General features: G+C 45.5%; 1 protein-coding gene across 3 annotated transcripts in view; it reads right to left on the reverse strand.

Annotated features, from left to right (window-relative positions):
• Positions 1 to 20,636, reverse strand: part of epha4b (eph receptor A4b) — a 480,535-nt gene that overhangs the window by 394,293 nt on the left and 65,606 nt on the right. For 2 of the 3 annotated variants that reach the window (XM_038815297.1, XM_038815298.1), the window contains exon 3: positions 12,048 to 12,708. The exons of the other annotated variant lie outside the window; for it this stretch is intronic. In XM_038815297.1, the coding sequence (XP_038671225.1) occupies positions 12,048 to 12,708 (661 nt within the window). The remainder of the gene's footprint in view (positions 1 to 12,047; positions 12,709 to 20,636) is intronic. 3 annotated transcript variants of the gene reach the window in all.

The following is a 20,636-nucleotide window of genomic DNA, read 5'->3' on the forward strand; positions in this document are numbered from 1 at the left end:
ATGTTGAGGCACCCTCGCCTTACTGCCTCAGCAGTGCACACCTATCCCGGTGGAGCTTTGGCCTTTCAAAGCTGACTTCAGGAGCCTGCTTCACATCCTTAATTGAACAGGACTCCTGGAGGTGGTCTCTTAATTTTCATCCAATGGAAGAATATTTTGAAAGGTGGCAAGTTTCCACCTTGAGTCTTATCGAAATGCTGGTTGTGTTTGGTTTCAACATAGTGCATTGCTACCGGCAGCTTTTTACACAATTGTAGTTGTGCAAAGTAAATCTTCACAGAGAATGGTAACTCAAAGAAAAGGTAATAAATGTCTATTTAATGTGAGCATGAACTTGGAACGCTGTCTAGTTACAGGATTTGGGTAAAAGCTGACAGTGTGATGTGAGAGAAGTCTTGTGACGCAGTGATATTTTCCCAACCTCTGGGCCTGAGGGTTTTATGTCCCACTTCATGCCTTGATGGCCACAGAGGATGAGTCCATAACATGGCCAAACAGATTGATTATCAGCCTGTAAATACTTCCAATACCTATGATGGCAGACGGTAATAATGGGTGCGTTTCCTGGTGAGCCAAAGTGCAGTAGGTAACAGCAAACCACTGCAGTACTTTGCCGAGCATAATCATGGACCAATGCAACCCAAGTCCTTGTCACCAATAACCTCTCAGGGTGTTGTTCCTGAAGGGGGAGGAGTGAAGGAAGAGTGACATGAGAATAATAGCATATAGAATGGATGAGCATTGACAATCGAGCATGGTTTGAATGGCAGGCTTTGAAGAGTTTTTACAAACACAGAGAGAAGTAGTGAGAGTTCAGGACGCTATGTCACCGGCGATCACTTACAGGGGGCCAAAGGGTTCAGGTAAGGACGTTGACAGGAGGCAACTGCACAGTAAAGGAAGGGCATTGGGGAAGCTGATTTGGTAGATAATCGATCAGGAAACAGGAAGCCAATGCTTAGCAGCTGAGGATGACTGGCAAGTGGGACTTATAAAATTACCCTTTGTGCACAAGTCACCCGCAATCATCAGGAAGTCTCAACTTTGACTGCATTCGTTTTCTCAGATGTGTGGTGCAGAAAAATTTAATTTGCCTCAGATTTAACAAGGTACAACTCCTCGACTCACTGGTACTTCTGCACTGTCCTGCAAAAGCAATGAGTCATCCCTCCCCATCCAGCCTTGCCAATTAGGGTTTTAACTTTGAAAATGGGCTTTCCACATCCGCATGCATGCAGACTCCACTCAGCAGTTTTTGGGTTGGTAAATATATACTTAGAAAGTCAATATGGATAATACAGGTTAACAAGGGTTCAAGTGATGGTGTCTGCCAAGGATTACATTTAATGCTGCATTCAGAACAAGAAGTTTAGCATTAATAAAACCAATTTTGGCTTTAAGTCTGTGCTAAACTTGCAATGTTGATCAGGTGCCGAAGCACAAACTGACAGTGAGGTAGGAGTGAGACTCCTTCATATGATCTCAAATGGGCAGAATTTCCCCAAAAAATGACTAAGTGGCACTTTGGGCGCGAAACTAGGTGCAAATCGTGCCGACTATTCTGGCGCGAATCTGATAATGATCTTTCCACACTTAGTCATGTTTTGGAGGGGGGCATGTTTCGCACTGAGGGACGGGGCCCAAACATACCGGCAGGTCCAGCTCCTCAAAGAGATCTGGACACCATTTTAAAGAGAGCCCTGATCTCAAAGTCAAATGACAGGCCCACTCCACTCTGCCCCAAGGATGCACCTCCCCACAGACAAGGCGAATCCCCCCCCAACCCTTGGCTCCAGTGGGGCAACACCCCTTCCTCTCCCTCACACCACGCAGGGAACAGGGTCACCCGACCACCACACCCCATCACTATCGGCATCAGTTCCCCTCTCAACCCCGATGGCATCAGTCGTTCCTTCCCTGAAGGCATAATGTGCGAGACGACTGCACCGGCCCCATAGGCATTGCAAACAAGCTGCAATTTCATCTTGGGATTATAATGAACCAACAGCTCTGACTTCAGTAAAGCTTCTTTTACTTCATTGTATACATTCTCGCATTCTTCTGTCCAGTGCCATGCCTGTTTGACACACAGCACTGTGTGTAAAGACTTCAATCGTGTTGCTAAATTCGGCACAAATTTACCGTAATAATTGATCAATCCTAAAATCGACCTCAATTGTGTCATATTGAGTATGTGATTTTCTCTGACATTTTCTCTGTGTAAACCATCTTTATTGATGATGTGATCTCGATAATTTCTGGATGACTTGAAAAAGTCACACTTTTCCTTCTTAACTCTCGGGTTGTGGCTTTGGAACCGCTTTGTCTCCTGGTTTTGCTGGGTGAACACGATTCTGTAGCAGCATAAACGTTTTATGGCCAACTGAGCTGAGAAATGTTGTGACTTTAGTTTTTCCAGTGTCTGATTAGCTATTAAAAAGAACTAGAATTGGCAGCACGGTGGCGCAGTGGTTAGCACTGCTGACTCACGGCGCCAAGGTCCCAGGTTTGATCCCGGCTCTGGGTCACTGTACATGTGGAGTTTGTACATTCACCCCGTGTTTGCGTGGATTTCGCCCCCACAAACCAAAAATGCGCAGGCTAGATGGATTGGCCATATCTTTTTATTAAAACAGTAAAAAATATATACAAGGCCAAACGGTACAAACACTCATTTTGTGTTGGAGAAACAGGATATCCTCCCCTCAGTACCAATGTACGGGGAGGGGGGGTGAATACTCTGATTATTAAAACAGTTCACAACACGTTTCTACAAAAAACAAATGGTACAAGCACTAAACTTTGCGCTGGAGAGACCAGATACCCTTGCCTCTGTACCAACAGAAGGGAAAGGAAGGGGGGTGGTGGGGAGAGGGGGGAAAGAAGGTTGGTGGGGAAGGAGGGAATCTGAGTGAAGGGGTCCCATTAGGGCACTGCCTGAACTATCTACGGAGGCATAAAATCAAAAGAACCTTCACTTATGATGTGCCAGGTTCTGGGAGTTCCCAGAGGGGGTGAGGGGCGACAGTGTCAGGCACGAGTGAGACCCATACCCCACTACGGAGTGTCTCGTGCACCCTGTGTTCCCGACACTAGGCGGCTGACAGCCTTCGGACAGTCACCCTCCGGGCCTGAATCCTCCACCACACTGAGTGTGGCGGGCCACATGGTCCCACCAACCAACTCAAGGGCTGCCTTGATCCCGCCACCGGAATCTCCTCAGGCTCCTCCCGGGGCCCTGTGCCAGCGGGAGACGGTGGTGTAGATGCCTGCTCCGCCTCCCCATCTTGTCACTGAAAGGCCCCGAAAATAACTCCGTAACCAGGTCCGGGATGGTGGCAGAGGTGCCCAAAGACAGCGGTTGGGACAGAGAGTCTTCCAAGCCATAACCCGCGAAGAACCTAAGAAGCAGGGGGTTATCGCTGACCCCCTCCCCTGAGAAATTGAACAAGTCCGGCGTGCTAAATTATACTGGGTGGAATGGGCCCTCCAGGGTCCTGTCCGACCCCGAAGCACCCTGCTCGGGAAACAGTGGCAGCTTCCTCACTATCCCCCCCGCCTCTTTTCGTTCGGGGACTGGGCGTGACATCGATGGAAAAGAACCTGGTTTGACGCCCTTTGCGGGGGAGAGGGTCACACCCCTGGTGGGATGAGACGTAATGGCTGCACAGTAGCACAAGTGATTAGTACTGTGGCTTCACAGCACCAGGGTCCCAGGTTCAATTCCCTGCTGGGTCACTGTCTGTGTGGAGTCTGCACATTCTCCCCGTGTGCGCGTGGATTTCCTCCGGGTGCTCCGGTTTCCTCCCACAGTCCAAAGATGTGCAGGTTAGGTGGATTGGCCATGATAAATTGCCCTGAGTGACCAAAAAAGGTTAGGTGGGGTATTGGGGTACAGGAATAGAGTGGGAGTGAGGGCTTAAATGGGTTGGTGCAGACGCGATGGGCTGAATGGCCTCCTTCTGCACTGTATGTTCTATGTTCTATGTCACTCGGGTCAGTAGCCAGGGGCACTGGGTCAGTCAGGGTCAGAGGGTCTGAAGGACCCAAACCTGACCGGTGGCGAATCGCCCTGTTGGTCTTCCTCTCAGCCTTCCAGCCACGCGGCTGCCCCCTCACCTCCACGCCAGTGGAAATAGAGGGGTAGGCAGCATCATCAGCGGCAGCGTTAGAGGTGGGGCAATTCTTTCTAATACGTCCCACCTTCTTGCAGGCGTGGCACCGCACGCCACCTGCGGACCAGAAGATGCGGTAGGTTTTGTCCCCAAAAGGGATCTCAAAAGTCCTTTCAAGGACCTCCTCTCGGGCCAGGAAAACAAAGACCTGGTGCCGGAATGAGCAAATATGCTTGAGGGTGGGATCTTTGAGGCCGAGCGGGAGCGGTATCACCCCTGGCCGTACCTCCCTCAATTGATGGAGGTGGGTGAGGAGGAGCTCCGTAGGAATGAAAGGCGGGACATTAGAGAGGATAACTGGCCATGCTAAATTGCCCTTAATTGGAAAAAATTAATTAGGTACTCTAAATTTAAAAAAAAAATAACAACTGGAATCTTTCTTCATATGAATTCCATGTTACATCATCCTCAACAAACACGTTCAACTTTTTCCTGCCATTTTTGGATCCTGGCTCCTAGGTGTAATGATATGCAGTAACAGTGTAGATAAGAAGTGTATATGACAAGTGTATCTGGCCCCTGACCCACTAGGTGTTATGCAAGAGGAACAGGACACTGGAACCGGACAAGGCAGTCTTGATCAGAGTTACAGAAGCTGTTAGTAGCATGGTTAGAGGCTCCACAGTTTGGTTAGCAATAGTTTAGTCTACCCAAAGTTTATTCAACATTAAATAACTTGCCTTGAACTGGATGTTCTGTCATCCACTGATTCAGTTATTGTCATGGTACGCAAACATAACACTCGGGTCTCCATTTTCCCCCTTCTGACTGCGTTGGAAAGTATGGCAATCCCTTGAACAAGCAACTAGGAATTCATTCCTCTTTTTATCTGGGAATATTTTGACTTTTCGCCTGAGGAGTGGCCCGTTCAGAGTCAGCAAACTTTGAAATCCCTGTTCTCTGCAGCCCCTGTAGCTTCGATACATGCCTGGTTCCTGCAGCCCAGACCCCATTCACTTTAAAGCAATCAGTCTTCCCTGACTGGCGATCTTCTTACTCATCGTTGCTGAAGTTAACTTTTGTTAAACGTTCACATCGGCGACAGTGCTGCACCTGACATCTGTGCGTGCAAATCCGGTCCTCAGAACCTTCTGTTCCTCAACTGAGGTGTCTTAAAGCAGTAATTCCCAGCTGATATTAATTACTTTAGGGATTGGCTTTTTAAACCAGAAAGGCTGTTCGACGCCTTATCGCCAATAATTTAAATGCAATGAAATTCTATGATGTGGAGATACCGGCGTTGGACTGGGGTGAGCACAGTAAGAAGTCTTACAACACCAGGTTAAAGTCCAATATGTTTGTTTCAAACACTAGCTTTCGGAGCACTGCTCCCTCCTCAGGTGAACTTTAACCTGGTGTTGTAAGACTTCGTACAATTAAATTCTAATCACCAATTGCTAGTCTTGCTATCCTGAGCACGATTAATCTGGGTGCAAGTCCTCCCTGGTGCAATCCTTAATCAATTAAAAACTATCTTTCACCACATTTCCTGGTTTTTATTTTGTTGCTGCATGTCTATTTGGATTTGGACAGACCCAGTTTACACTGGCTGGTGACCTATTATTGTTGTTTCAATAAACTCTTCTCAACTCATTTTATCCTTGTCCTGCAACTGACCATTATTTTTAATTTTGTCTCTCGGCCTACTCACCCTTCTCTTTCCCCCTCATGCTGCAGATGTTTCCTTTTTTTAGGTTTGTATACAATACCCTTTAGAAAGTCATCATTACTCCCTCCAAAACATAGTTTCTACTGGTATCTATGACTTTAATTTAAGTATCTTCCAAATGTTTCTTGCATTCAGGTATTGGCAGTTAATTGCAGGATATATTTTTAATTTGGATTCATAAATGCAGTATCGAGGCAAACTACCTTGTTGCAATTTCAGTTGTACCTATTGCAACTGGTACCTCACAATGTGTCTCATCATATGTCAGAGGAAGATTAAACAAGCTAATTTCACTCTAGTCGTGTCGCAGGCAAGACCTGCCCTCCTGTTTTCTGCCCCATTAAAACCCTCCTTGTAGATAGGCGAGGAAGCTGCAGCGAGTTCATTTAAATTAACACACATCCCTTCTGATTCCTACCATCATTTAGATGTCATCCTGAGGTCAAGTTGGCACAATGGAGAAAATTGCTTGCGCTGCCACAAGTCCTGCAGGTTCTCCAAAGGCTACCTGACCCCATGATGGCTTTGCTTTACTAACTTTCATTTTTTTAAAAATCTGCGCGCGTCAGAAAAATTAATTAGACAGATTTCTCCCGTTTCACTTTATTTAAAGCATTGATTGCCAAGGCATTGTGGGGATACTGCATAATGTGACACACATTCCTTTTTCTTCTTCGTGCATAATAAAAAAAAGATGAAGCCATCCATTAGAGGTATTAATAGGATTCAAGCGGGTTGGTGAAGACGAAACCAAGACACAGAGTTTTTCATTGTTGCAAGAGTTTATTGTCTCGTTCAGCCACACAGCTCTCCTCCCACTCAATCCAGTGTCCCAGATATCCCCTATGTACGTGTGCTCAAAAACCATTATTACCCATAATCTGATTCTCTTAATCTTAACAGTGTTATTGACAAGAGATTAACAGCAGGTCATAAGGCATCTGAAATTTCTAATTGCATATTTTGAATTGATTTGGGTCCAGACTATGTACACATGGTGGTGTAAGCTTCAAAAAAAACCTGTCTATTTCTCAGGATCATCCTGCCAGTTTGCCACAGTCGTTCCTTTCCCCTTTGTTCTGTTAATAAATATTCCCTACAACAACCACATTACGAAGGGATATGGGTTGAAGATGGATATATGGGGCTGGATTCTCCGGTCCCCACCACGTGTTTCTTAACGACTTGCCGGTCCCTGGCAGCGGGATTCTTTACTTCCGCTGTCCGTCAATGGGATCTCCCATTCAAAATACCCCACACCCCCGCAGTAGTCCGCTGCCGGCAGGAAGAGAGAATCCGGAGAATTCCGGCTATGGTGTTCAGTTACAGATTAGCCGTGGTCTCATTGAATTGTGGAACAGGTTCGAGGGGATAAATGGTCGCCTCTGACTTTGTGACCCTTTACCCTCTGTGCCAGACTAGGTGACAAAGATTACATGTATGAATAATTCATTTGTGATTTTGAATGTCAAACATGAAATGTCGGGGGGTGGAAACTTTCACAGAAAGTTCAGCCTCTGAGGCAAATTGTAGACTATGGCCTGAATCTTTCAGATGATGAAGTCTCCCATCCTGCCATCCAAAGAGTTAGTGGAGACACACCCGCCCACTCCGAGTGACACGCCGCCATTTCAGGCTCGAAATTCTGCCCCTCACTCAGGAGGAAGTCCTGCCTTAGAGTGCTGCTAGTCAATCTGATTGGCCGGCAGCTCTCTAGTTACTGTAACGACAAGAGTTGCTGTGATTTGAAATGGAACATCAGAAAGGTGCTTCAACCAAGACTCGGGAACGGAGGATAGGGTATGTTTAAGGGTATCTGAGAAGGGAAGACTGTGAGGGAAGGGAGATCCAATGGCCACCAGACATTATAGAACCATAGAAAATAGGAGCAGGAGGAGGCCATTCGACTCTGCGTACCTGTACTGCCTTTCAATATGATCACGGCTGATCATCCAACTCAAAGCCGAATCCAACTTTCCCCCCCATAACCTTTGTCTCCCTTTGTCCTAAGTGCTATATCTAACTGCTTCTTGAAAACATACAGGGCGGGATCCTCCGACCCCGGGGGCGGCTATCACGCCGCGCCGGTCGGGGGCCTTTGGCAGCGGGTCCCCGGACATTCCCCGGGCCCCAATGGGCCGAGCGGCCACCCTTTTTTGGCCAGTCCCGCCGGCGTGAAATGGGCATGGTCCATCCCGGCGGGAGCTGGTTTGGAGGGCGGCTAGCGGAGTCCTTGGGCGGGCATGGAGGGATCCGGCCTGGGTAGGGGGGGGCCACGGTGGCCTGGCCCGCGATCGGGGCCCACCGATCTGTGGGCGGGCCTGTGCCATGGGGGCACTCTTTCCCTCCGCGCTGGCCTCTATAAGGCTCCGCCATGGCCGGCGCAGAAAAGAAACCCCCTGCGCATATGCAGGAAACATTCCGGCGGTTCTGACATGCGCCAGAACACGCCTGCAGTTCTGCACATGCGCCAACTCATGCTGGTCCACGGCGGCCCTTCGGCGCCAGTTGGCGCAGCGCCAACCCCAGATTCCACAACTTCCGGGTGGCCTGACGCCGGAGTGGTTCGCGTCACTCTTGGAGGCTGCGCCGGGCATCGCGCCAAGTGCGGGAGAATCCCGCCCACAATGTTTTGGCCTCAACTACTTTCAGCGGTAATGAATTCCACAGGCTCACCATTCTCTGAGTGAAGAAATTTCTCCTCATCTTTGTCCTAAATGGTCTACCCCGTATCCTCAGACTGTGACCCCTGGTTCTGGACACACCCCTCATCGGAAACATCCTTCCTGCATCTACCCTATTTAGTCCTATTAGAATTTTACAGGTTTTTATGGGATCCCCCTCATTCTTCTGAACTCCAGCAAATGCATTCCTAACTGATTGAATCTCTCTGGATACATCAGTCCCGCCATCCCAGGAATCAGTTTGGTAAACCTTTGCCGCACTCCCTCTCGAGCAAGAACATCCTTCCTTTTTTTTAAAAATTCATTCATGGGATGTGGACATTGCTACCTGTGCCAGCATTTATTGCCCATCCCTAATTGCCCTTGACGGTGCAGTTAAGAGTCAAGCACATTGTTGTGGGTCTGGAGTCACATATAGATTGGACTAGGGAAGGATGACAGATTTCCTTCCTTAAAGAACATTAGTGAACCAGATGGATTTTACGAAATCAACAGTGGTTTCATGGTCATCATTAGACTTTTAATTACAGATTTTTATTAAATTCAAATTTCACCATCTGCAGTGGCGGGATTTGAACCTGGGACCCCAGAGCATTAGTCTGGGTTTTTGGTTTACGACTCCAGAGATAATACCACAATGCCATCGCCTCTCCCAATAAGGAGATAAGGAGATGAAATCTAAACACAATATTCCAAGTGTTCCCTCACCAAGGCCCTGCATAATTGCAGCAAGACATTCCTGCTCCTATACTCGAATCCTCTCGCAATGAAGGCCATTTGCCTTCTTTACCACCTGCTGTACCTGCATGCTTACCTTCTGTGACTTGTGTACGAGGACACACATGTCTCATTGCACATTACCCTCTGCTAACTTATGGCCATTCAGATAATAGCCTGACTTCTCGTTTTTGCGACCAAAGCAGATAATCCCATACTTATCCAAATTATATTGCATCTGTCATTCATTGACCACTCACTCCACTTGTCCAAATCACACTTGTCCAAAATTGCCCTTAGTGTTGGGTGGGGTTACTGGGTTATGGGGATACGGTGGAGGTGTGGGGTTGGGTAGGGTGTTCTTTCCAAGAGCCGGTGCAGACTCGATGGGCCAAAAGGCCTCCTTCTGTACTGTGAATTCTATGAAATCTCTGCATCCTCCTCAAAGCTCAATCTGGGGCTGGTTTAGCACAGGGCTTAATCGCTGGCTTTGAAAGCAGACCAAGGCAGGCCAGCAGCACGGTTCAATTCCCATACCAGCCTCCCCGAACAGGCGCTGGAATGTGGTGACTAGGGGCTCTTCACAGTAACTTCATTTGAAGCCTACTTGTGACAATAAGTGATTTTCATTTTCATTTCATTTCAACCTCTTACCCAAATTGGTGTCATCTGCAAATTTGGAGATATTTCATTTTGTTCCCTCAGCTAAATTATTGATATATATTGTGAATAGCTGGAGTCCTAGCACTGATCCCTGCGATACCACACGAGTCACTGCCTGCCAATTAAAAAAAAAACCCTTAATTCCTACTCTTTGTTTCCTGTCTGCCAACCAGTTTTCTATCCATCTCAATACACTAACTCTAATCCCATACGCTTTAATTTTACGCGCTAATCTCTTTTGCTGGACTTTGTCAAAAGCCTTGTAAAAGTCCAAATATACCACAACCACTGGCTCCCCCTCATCAACTCTACTCGTTACATCCACAAAGAATTTCAGTAGATTTGTGAAGCATGATTTCGCTTTAGTAATTCCATGCTGACTCGTCAGATCCTGCCACGGTTTTTTAAGTGCGTGACTATAAAATCTTTGATAATGGATTCTAAAATTTTCCCCACTACCAACGTCAGGCCTACTGGTCTATAATTCCCGGTTTTCTCTCTATCTCGCTTTTTAAATTATGGGGGAAAAGGGGGGGCACCCGCAGTCTAAAGGGGGCTTCTGATGGAGGCACCATGCCTTCTGATCTGAGATTTAGGCTCTTTTTTTTTCAGACTGCCTCACACCAGGTAAGTCTTCCGTCAGCCAGAAAATTGAGGTTGGGCAGGAAGTGGCCCTTGAGTGGCCATTAATTAGCCACCTAAGGACCTGAATCGGGGCAAGGGCAGGATAGGAGAGGTGAAGCTGAGAGCCTCGCATCCAAGGCCTTGCCTGCCCCAGCATAAAATCACTGCAGGGTCAGGACATGCGGGAACCCATAGGGAATTCCATTAGGTCATGCCCCCACGGAGTTTGCCATTTTCACTAAAATGCAAGACAGCGAGAGGGGCCTTGAATACATTATACTTTTGTTATGTGCCTGTCGGTCTTAGAATCTGTCTCTTCACACAGCGAATGCTTCAAATGCATCCCATCTTGTTAAGTGAAGGCAGCGGGACACGAAAACAATGGTTCCACACTCAAAGATTTGTTCTGAGGCGTATGACAACAAATCTACAGGAGCAGGTTGAAATCACATGCATATAGCAGGAGCTGGGGATTAGATATCACACGCTTCTTGCACTTCCAGAAGAGACATCATCTATGTGGGACAGAGACCATCATCCGCTACTAATCCTAGCTTCTGCTGTTCTCCAATAGCTCTTATACAGCTGGGATTTAAAGCACAACTTCAAGCATTGTCACACATCTCTCCAGTTACTGCGTGTGCTATAATTTTTAAAATCACAATTCTTTGCAAAGGTTTCGGGTGAGAAGAAGTTTAATTTTTTGATGACGTTTTACTCTGAATCTTTAAATATTTAAGCCACCATGTAGAGGGAGTCAAAAATAAAAATACTGTAGTCATGGATAGCTTATGGTCAGTTGTCAACTGCTTTTAACCTATGCAATAGCTTAAGTAAATGCTCAAAGACAGCATCATGCTTTAAGGGATTTCCTTTAAATTGATTGGGATCTTCCTCAAAGGCAGTAGACAGTGCTCAACCGAATGCACATGATTCACCCATCTGCTCTGTAAGTGGAAAATGATGGATGGTCTGAAGTATAATTGTGGCCATGAGTCCCAGACCATGGAACACATCACATCAACCTGCTCACTAAGATCTGCAGCAAGAGGCACCTCAGTTTTTCACTCGACATGTCAGGAAGCCAAACTAGACGTCCCATTAGAAGCTTTCTCTATCATATGAAAGATGTAGCAGGACTATTCCTTTTGTTTGGAATTCCAAAGTGAATCTTGCTCAAACCCAAATTTAGTTTCAAAATGTTAACTTGTGCAGCTGCATCAGAAGGAACACATTCTACTCATCTTCCAGTATGATGCCATCCTGCAACATTTTTTTAAAAGAACATTTCAGAGCATTATAACCACCTTTGAATTGCCAACCTGACACAGTTCCTATACATCTATTGCCATACATTAACTTGCATTTATGTACGGTCTCGATCACAGTTAAACTTCTCAAGCTGCAAAACATTTAGACCTTAGCGGAAACAAGAATTCTATCTGGCCAGGGTGGATTGATGCGCTGTTGTATTCCTTCAAGCCCACCCATCATAATAGAATCAAAGGTACTTACGTTGGCAGATATCTCTCTTCTCCTCATACCCTGGTTTGCAGACACATCGTCCAATAGGCACCAACCATCCTCCATCGGCACTACAATGCATCTTAGGCACATCGTATTCCTCAGAATTATTCACACAGGAGCCACGTACTTCCACTAGGGAGGAGTCGCCTTCAGTCACCCTATCTGGAAACTCTGCCAGGTTACGAATCGTTAATGGACACTTTTTGTAGTAGACCCGCACTGAAACCAAAGCTATACAGGCACCCACATCCTGAAAGGCAAGGTAAAAGCCTTTCTTTGTCAGGGATCCAATATCCCTTACCTCAGTGTTTAATTTCATCACTCTGTCCCCTACGTCCACCTGGGTGAAGCTCTCATCAGCAGCAATGGTGTCAATCTTGATGTACTGACTTTCTTTAATGTACCACAAGTTGCTATTGTTGGACTCGTAATAGTAGATGTTAAATGTCTCCTTACATGTTCCGGGAACACCTGGCAGGCTGTTGCAGTCTCTGAGTGTAAATTTAATCTCAATATAGATCCGATGGGCGCCATCACGGGGAATCCAACTAGTCCGCAGCCAGTTATTCTGATAGGCTTCCATGACATTACAGACCTGGTATGTTCGCATTGGAGTGTTCCTCTCATCCATGACACTAATTTCTTCCCACTGTAATCAAGAAATATGGCAGTAAGTAAGACCCAGTAGAAGCTAAAAATGTCAAACAAGTATGCAGAGCTTCCATTATCTTTTAGATCACGCACTGTCTACTTGTTAGTGAGAAATGAGTGATCTTACCAAAAAACATTTGTTTTGTGCGTTATAGGATGCCCATGTGGTGGATACCAGCTCAACCCATATCAGATTACATTAGGCACTTCTATATAGTCTCTCTACTCCTTAAACATTATGAAGGCCAAGTACGGCAATTTAAACTAGCTTCTGAAAACATTTGTTTTGCTCTTTGTGAGGTAGAACTGTGATATGGAGGGGAACATAATAGGAAGTTAAGTGCTCAATGCTGCCTGAAGTCTTTGCATCTTGCCTTATGATTTCCTGATTCTGATTTCTGGAATGCCCCATGACTTTTGGATCTAGGCTTACTAAGTTATGGATGTTTTGAAAGAAACTTTGATGATTTATCAGCAGATGTCAAGGAATGCGATTGTAAAGGTGTCACCGTTTCTCTAGGTTTTCTGCTGGAGTTATGAATCATATAGCAAACACCAGTATGAGCACACACATTTCAATTGCATGCAAATGAAGAGGATACATTATTCACCATGTTTCCAATCATTTGTGTCCAAGCAATGCAAATACATCCAATTGCAACTAATAATATTCCATACCAGAAATAACTTGCGGAGCAAAATAATTTTTGTTGTATAAATTTGGTAAAATTATCTTTAAAACTTTATATTCTGTAGAACCAGGCAGCCCAGGATCTGAGTGCAAGAGGCAAGAAGAAAATATTTTCAAACACATATATATCTCCAGCCAAAAGGGGTTAGGGGGTAAAAAAACATGCTCTGAATGTTCCCACTATCTAACTAAATAATTATCATGACATCCATCCAATAAGAAAAATCAGGGAAAATGTTTGCAAAAAAAAAAGAAAAATCATGGAAAAGGGCTTCAACATTTCCATCAAATGACACCTACTCGCTAATAAACTGTTTAGTGATAGATAGAACAGTACAGCACAGAACAGGCCCTTCGGCCCTCGATGTTGTGCCGAGCAATGATCACCCCACTTAAACCCACGTAACCCGTATCCCAACAATCCCCCCATTAACCTTACACTACGGGCAATTTAGCATGGCCAATCCACCTAACCCGCACATCTTTGGACTGTGGGAGGAAACCGGAGCACCCGGAGGAAACCCACGCACACACAGGGAGGACGTGCAGACTCCACACAGACAGTGACCCAGCCGGGAATCGAACCTGGGACCCTGGAGCTGTGAAGCATTGATGCTAACCACCATGCTACCGTGAGGCCCCATCAGTTGGTGTTCCACGAGAAACACATAGGATCCAGACCTCATCACAGATTTATATCCAGACAGAGACAGCTGGATGCTAGAAGAGAGGTAAGATTTTTTTTATTAATTTACAGGATGTGGGTGTTGCTGGCCAGGCCAGTATTTATTGCTCAACCCTATTTGCCCTTGAGAAGGTGATGTTGAGCTACCTTCTTGAACCGCTGCAGTCCCTAAGGTGTAGGTACACCCACAGTGCTGTTATGGAGGGAGTTGCAGGATTTCGACCCAGCGACAGTAAGGGAATGTCGATATATGTCCAAGTCAGGGTGGTGATTGACTTGGAGGGAAATCTCCAGGTGGTGGGGTTCCCAGGTATCTGTTTCTCTTGTACTGCTATACGGTAATGGTCATGGAGTTTGAAAGATGCTGCCAAATAACTCTTGGCGAGTTCCTGCAATGCATCTTGTAGATGGTACACACCGCTGCTACTGTTCATTGGTGGTGGAGGGAGTGAATGTTTGTGGAAGGGGTACCAATCAAGTGGGCTGCTTTGTCCTGGATGGTGTCAACACAACATCCAGTCTGAGGCTCACACATAACTGGTAATACCTATGTTATGTGAGTGTCAGGTAATGACTTGTCCAAAAGAGCCCTACAATCGCTCCTAACCTTCAGGAGCAACACTATTACTGAGTGTTCAAATACCATAGATTTTTCAGTCACTTGACCAGTATCTTAACAAAATCAGTCATATCAATATTGTGGCTGGAATAGCAGGACAGAAGCTAGATACCCTGCAATGTGTAGCTCCACTCCCGACCCTTCATACCCTCTGCAGCATCCAAATAGATTCAGGTCAGGTGTTTGATGGAGAACTGAACATTTACATCAATAGGTACAGTATCAACCACATTCAAGGAGCTTAACATCATCCAGAACAAAGTCGTTTTTTAAATCAAGGCCCCTACCATTGGTCTCAGTGTCCACTCCCAACCATCAGCCCTCTCCGTAAACCTCGAGGTAAATCTAGAGGATTGCAGCAAATCACCATACTTGGGTCAATGGCACCTCCTAGACACCATGAGACTTATCACCGTAAGGGTAAGAGTAGAAGAAAAATAGAAAAATATAACTTTTATTGTCACAAGTCAGCTGCAATGAAGTTACTGTGTCGCCACACTCCGGCGCCTGTTCGGCTACACAGAGGGAGAATTCAGAATTCTTAGCTGGTACGGGAATTGAACCCCTGCTGCTGTCCTTGTACTGCATCACAAACTAGCTGTCTAGCCCACTAAGCTAAACCAGCCCGAGCGATAGATGAGTGATGGAAAGGGATAAGTATACCCCGCAGGGCAAGAGTTATAGCTGGGGGAAGGGCAATTATGATGCCATTAGACATGACTTAGGATGTGTTGGTTGGAGAAGTAGGCTGCAAGGGTTGGGCACACTGGATATGTGGAGCTTGTTCAAGGAACAGCTATTGCATGTTCTTGATAAGTACGTACCAGTCAGGCAGGGAGGAAGGGGTCGAGCGAGGGAACCGTGGTTTACCAAAGAAGTGGAATCTCTTGTTAAGAGGAAGAAGGAGGCCTATGTGAAGATGAGGCGTGAAGTTTCAGTTGGGGCGCTTGATAGTTACAAGGAAGCGAGGAAGGATCTAAAGAGAGAGCTGAGACGAGCAAGGAGGGGACATGAGAAGTCTTTGGCAGGTAGGATCAAGGAAAACCCAAAAGCTTTCTATAGGTATGTCAGGAATAAAAGAATGACTAGGGTAAGAGTAGGGCCAGTCAAGGACAGTGGTGGGAAGTTGTGTGTGGAGGCTGAGGAGATAAGCGAGATACTAAATGAATACTTTTCGTCAGTATTCACTCAAGAAAAAGATAATATTGTGGAGGAGAATGCTGAGACCCAGGCTATTAGAATAGATGGCATTGAGGTGCGTAGGGAAGAAGTGTTGGCAATTCTGGACAAGGTGAAAATAGATAAGTCCCCGGGGCCGGATGGGATTTATCCTAGGATTCTCTGGGAAGCCAAGGAAGAGATTGCTGAGCCTTTGGCTTTGATTTTTAGGTCATCATTGGCTACAGGAATAGTGCCAGAGGACTGGAGGATAGCAAATGTGGTCCCTTTGTTCAAGAAGGGGAGTAGAGATAACCCCGGTAACTATAGGCCGGTGAGCCTAACGTCTGTGGTGGGTAAAGTCTTGGAGAGGATTATAAAAGATACAATTTATAATCATCTAGATAGGAATAATATGATTAGGGACAGTCAGCATGGTTTTGTGAAGGGTAGGTCATGCCTCACAAACCTTATCGAGTTCTTTGAGAAGGTGACTGAACAGGTAGACGAGGGTAGAGCAGTTGATGTGGTGTATATGGATTTCAGTAAAGCGTTTGATAAGGTTCCCCACGGTCGGCTATTGCAGAAAATACGGAGGCTGGGGATTGAGGGTGATTTAGAGATGTGGATCAGAAATTGGCTAGTTGAAAGAAGACAGAGAGTGGTAGTTGATGGGAAATGTTCAGAATGGAGTTCAGTTACGAGTGGCGTACCACAAGGATCTGTTCTGGGGCCGTTGCTGTTTGTCATTTTTATAAATGACCTAGAGGAGGGCGCAGAAGGATGGGTGAGTAAATTTGCAGACGACACTAAAGTCGGTAGAGTTGTAGACAGTGCGGAAGGATGTTGCAGGTTACAGAGGGACATAGATAAGCTGCAGAGCTGGGCTGAGAGGTGGCAAATGGAGTTTAATGTGGAGAAGTGTGAGGTGATTCACTTTGGAAAGAATAACAGGAATGCGGAATATTTGGCTAATGGTAAAATTCTTGGTAGTGTGGATGACCAGAGGAATCTCGGTGTCCATGTACATAGATCCCTGAAAGTTGCCACCCAGGTTGATAGGGTTGTGAAGAAGGCCTCTGGTGTGTTGGCCTTTATTGGTAGAGGGATTGAGTTCCGGAGCCATGAGGTCATGTTGCAGTTGTACAAAACTCTAGTACGGCCGCATTTGGAGTATTGCGTACAGTTCTGGTCGCCTCATTATAGGAAGGACGTGGAAGCTTTGGAACAGGTGCAGAGGAGATTTACCAGGATGTTGCCTGGTATGGAGGGAAAATCTTTTAAGGGAAAGGCTGATGGACTTGAGGTTGTTTTCGTTAGAGAGAAGAAGGTTAAGAGGTGACTTAATAGAGGCATACAAAATGATCAGAGGGTTAGATAGGGTGGACAGCGAGAGCCTTCTCCCGCGGATGGAGGTGGCTAGCAAGAGGGGACATAGCCTTAAATTGAGGGGTAATAGATATAGGACAGAGGTCAGAGGTGGGTTTTTTACGCAAAGAGTGGTGAGGCCGTGGAATGCCCTACCTGCAACAGTAGTGAACTCGCCAACATTGAGGGCATTTAAAAATTTATTGGATAAGCATATGGATGATAAGGGCATAGTGTAGGTTAGATGGCCTTTAGATTTTTTCCATGTCGGTGCAACATCGAGGGCCGAAGGGCCTGTACTGCGCTGTATCGTTCTATGCTCTATGTTCTATGATACCATGGGAAGACTATCACCTCCAAAGTTACGATCAAAGTTTTTTTTAATAAATTTAGATTACCCAATTATTTTTTCCAATTAAGGGGCAATTTAGCATGGCCAATCCACGTACCCTGCACATTTTTGGGTTGTGGGGGCGAAACCCACGCAGACACGGGGAGAATGTGCTAACTCCACACGGACAGTGACCCAGAGCCGGGATCGAACCTGGGACCTCAGCGCCGTGAGGCGGTTGTGCTAACCAGTAGGCCACCGTGCTGCCTTCTTACGATCAAAGTTGACATCCATCCCCATTCCCTCATGCTAGGTCAGAATCCTGAAATTCACTAACACCATCATAGGCGCATCATCATCATCACAACGATTGTAGTGGTTCAAGAGGTTTTCCCAGCATTGCCTGTCTTCCATGTACATGTTTCTTTAATGTTGACAATTTTAATAAGTATAACAATTTCTTATTATGGACACTGATGTTTTGGTTTCAGCTGAGCAGAAGAGTTATTTGTTTGTATTTTGAGACCCCTTTCAAGTAAGAACATAGGAAGCAGTAGCAGGTGTAGACAATTCAACCTTTTGAAACCTGTTCCGCCATTCAGTCAGATCAATGGCTGATCTCTTCCTGGTTTCAAATCCATCTCCATACCCCTTTAACCCATTTTTAAAATCAGAAATATATCTATCTTCTTCTTGAAACCATTGAATGACTCAGACTTCACCGCATTAAATATATATTGAATCTCTCCTTGAACTCATTCTTAACCATCAGTAACCAAGAGATTCCACAGTCTCAACTTGGCAAAGTCACTGTAGGGTGGCCTCTCACTAATGTAGGCCTCCTGCTGACTGAATAATTTTCAACATGCTGTCTACTATTACCACTAAACTATTGCTCTGAAAACTCACATTTTAACCTGTATTCTTTTTCTGAAGTTCATGACGAGTGCTAAAAGTTGAAGGATCTTCCCTTAGATATTCTCTCAGGTACAGGGATATGAGCCGCTCTCATAAATGGTTTTATGTAAAGTTTTGCAGTTAAGAGAGAGCCTGCACTGGCTAATATTCAACTAGACACTGCATAACCCAGGAGTTTTTAAAAATAAATTTAGAGTACCCATTTCATTTTTTCCAATTAAGGGGCAATGTAGCGTGTTCAATCCACCTACCCTGCACATCTTTGGGTTGTGGGGGCGAAACCCACGCAAACAAGAGGAGAATGTGAAAACTCCACACAGACAGTGACCCAGAGCCGGGATCGAACCTGGGACCTCGGCGCTGTGAGACAGCAATGCTAACCACTGCGCCACCATGCTGCCCTTAACCCAGGAGTTTAACAAAAGATCTGAACTGGATAGCATGTTGGGGCCTCTTCAATCTCTTTCACAGTGAACCCAAGGTACCGATCACTAAACTGTGTTTATTTCACGGAGAATAACAGCAACAAATGTGGTCAAACATCTGTATCTATATAAGATAATTAAAGTAATATTACAAAACAAAGAATACCCCATGGATGCCACCATCAATCGGTCACTTTTTCAACAAAGTAATTCACAAATCCCTTCCTGCTCCCTAGAGTCTGTACCCAGTCAATCTGACTGTCTATGTCTCTGATATTTTAGACTTTATTGTTCACATTCAGAAAGAAACAGAGACTTCCCAACACAATGAGGTGTTCATTGATTGCTGAGACAAGGTCACAAATTACTTATCATTTCCAGTCTATGGGAAAACAACATTTAGACAAGACCATTAGCACTCTGAACACTTATCCGATAAGTGCAGTTTTTTTAAGCTCCTGTACATCAGATATCTTTTACCTCCAAAACTCAACATTTAAAAGTAGTTGTTTTTCTCAGAGCCTTTCTATGAAAAGATGGTGAAAAGATCCTGAAATGTGATAATGATTTTAGACTGAATATAAATTGACCGCTACATACCAATGGGAGGTCTTCTAGCACAGTGGGTAGCATACCTGCCTCTGAGCTCGAAGCGTCAGGTTCAAGTCCTACCCCAGGACTTGCTGACCAAGGAATGGAGTTGGCAGACCCCGCTGCGAGCTGCAGTGACCACATCTGCAACAAGTGTTGGTTGCTCGCAGAACTTCAGCTCAGAATTGATGTGTTAACCTTATGTGAAAATGGCAAGCAATGGGAAGGTCGGGGTCCTGAATGCGCACAGATCGAAGGTGCTCAGCTAAGCAATCACCTAGCCTGCGTTTGGTCTCTCTGACAGAGAGGATACTACATTGGGAGCAACGAATGTAATAGACATGATTGAAAGAGGTGCAAGTGAAACGCTGCTTAACCTTGACTAATTTAGTGGAATTCTTTGAGGACATTACGAGCATGGTGGACAATGGGGAACCGGTGAATGTGGTGTATCTAGATTTCCAGAAGGCATTCAACAAGGTGCTCCACAAAAGTTTGCTACATAAAATAAAGGTGCATGACGTTACAGGTAATGCATTTACATGGATAGAGGATTGGTTAACTGACAGAAAGCAAAGATTGGGGATAAATGGGTGTTTTTCGGATGGCGATCAGTGGCTAGTGGTGTGCCTCAGGGATCTGTGTTGGGTCTGCAATTGTTCACAATTTACATAGATGATCTGGAGTTGGTACCAAGTGTAATGTGCCAAAGTTCGCAAATGACACTAGGATGAGTGGTAGAGCCACTGAAAGTCTGCAGAGGGATATAGATAGTGTAATTGAGTGGGCAAGGGTCTGGCAGAAGGAGTTCAATGTTGATAAATGTGAAGTCATCCATTTTGGTTGGAATAACAGCAAAACGGACTATTATTTAAATGGTAAAAGAATTGCAGCATATTGCTGTGCAGAGGGACCTGGGTGTCCTTGTGCATGAATCGCAAAAATCTGGTTTGCAGGTGGAGCAGATAATCAAGAAGGCAAATGGTATTTTGTCCTTCATTGCGAGAGGGATGGAGTATAAAAGCAGGGAGGTTATGTTGCAGCTGTACAGGGTGCTGTGTACAGTTTTGGTCGCCTTACTTGAGAAAGGATGTACTGGCACTGGACGGTGTGCAGAGAATCACTAGGTTGATTCTGGAG

This window comes from Scyliorhinus canicula, chromosome 13, assembly GCF_902713615.1.
Source record: "Scyliorhinus canicula chromosome 13, sScyCan1.1, whole genome shotgun sequence".
In the NCBI taxonomy this organism is placed as follows: domain Eukaryota; kingdom Metazoa; phylum Chordata; class Chondrichthyes; order Carcharhiniformes; family Scyliorhinidae; genus Scyliorhinus; species Scyliorhinus canicula.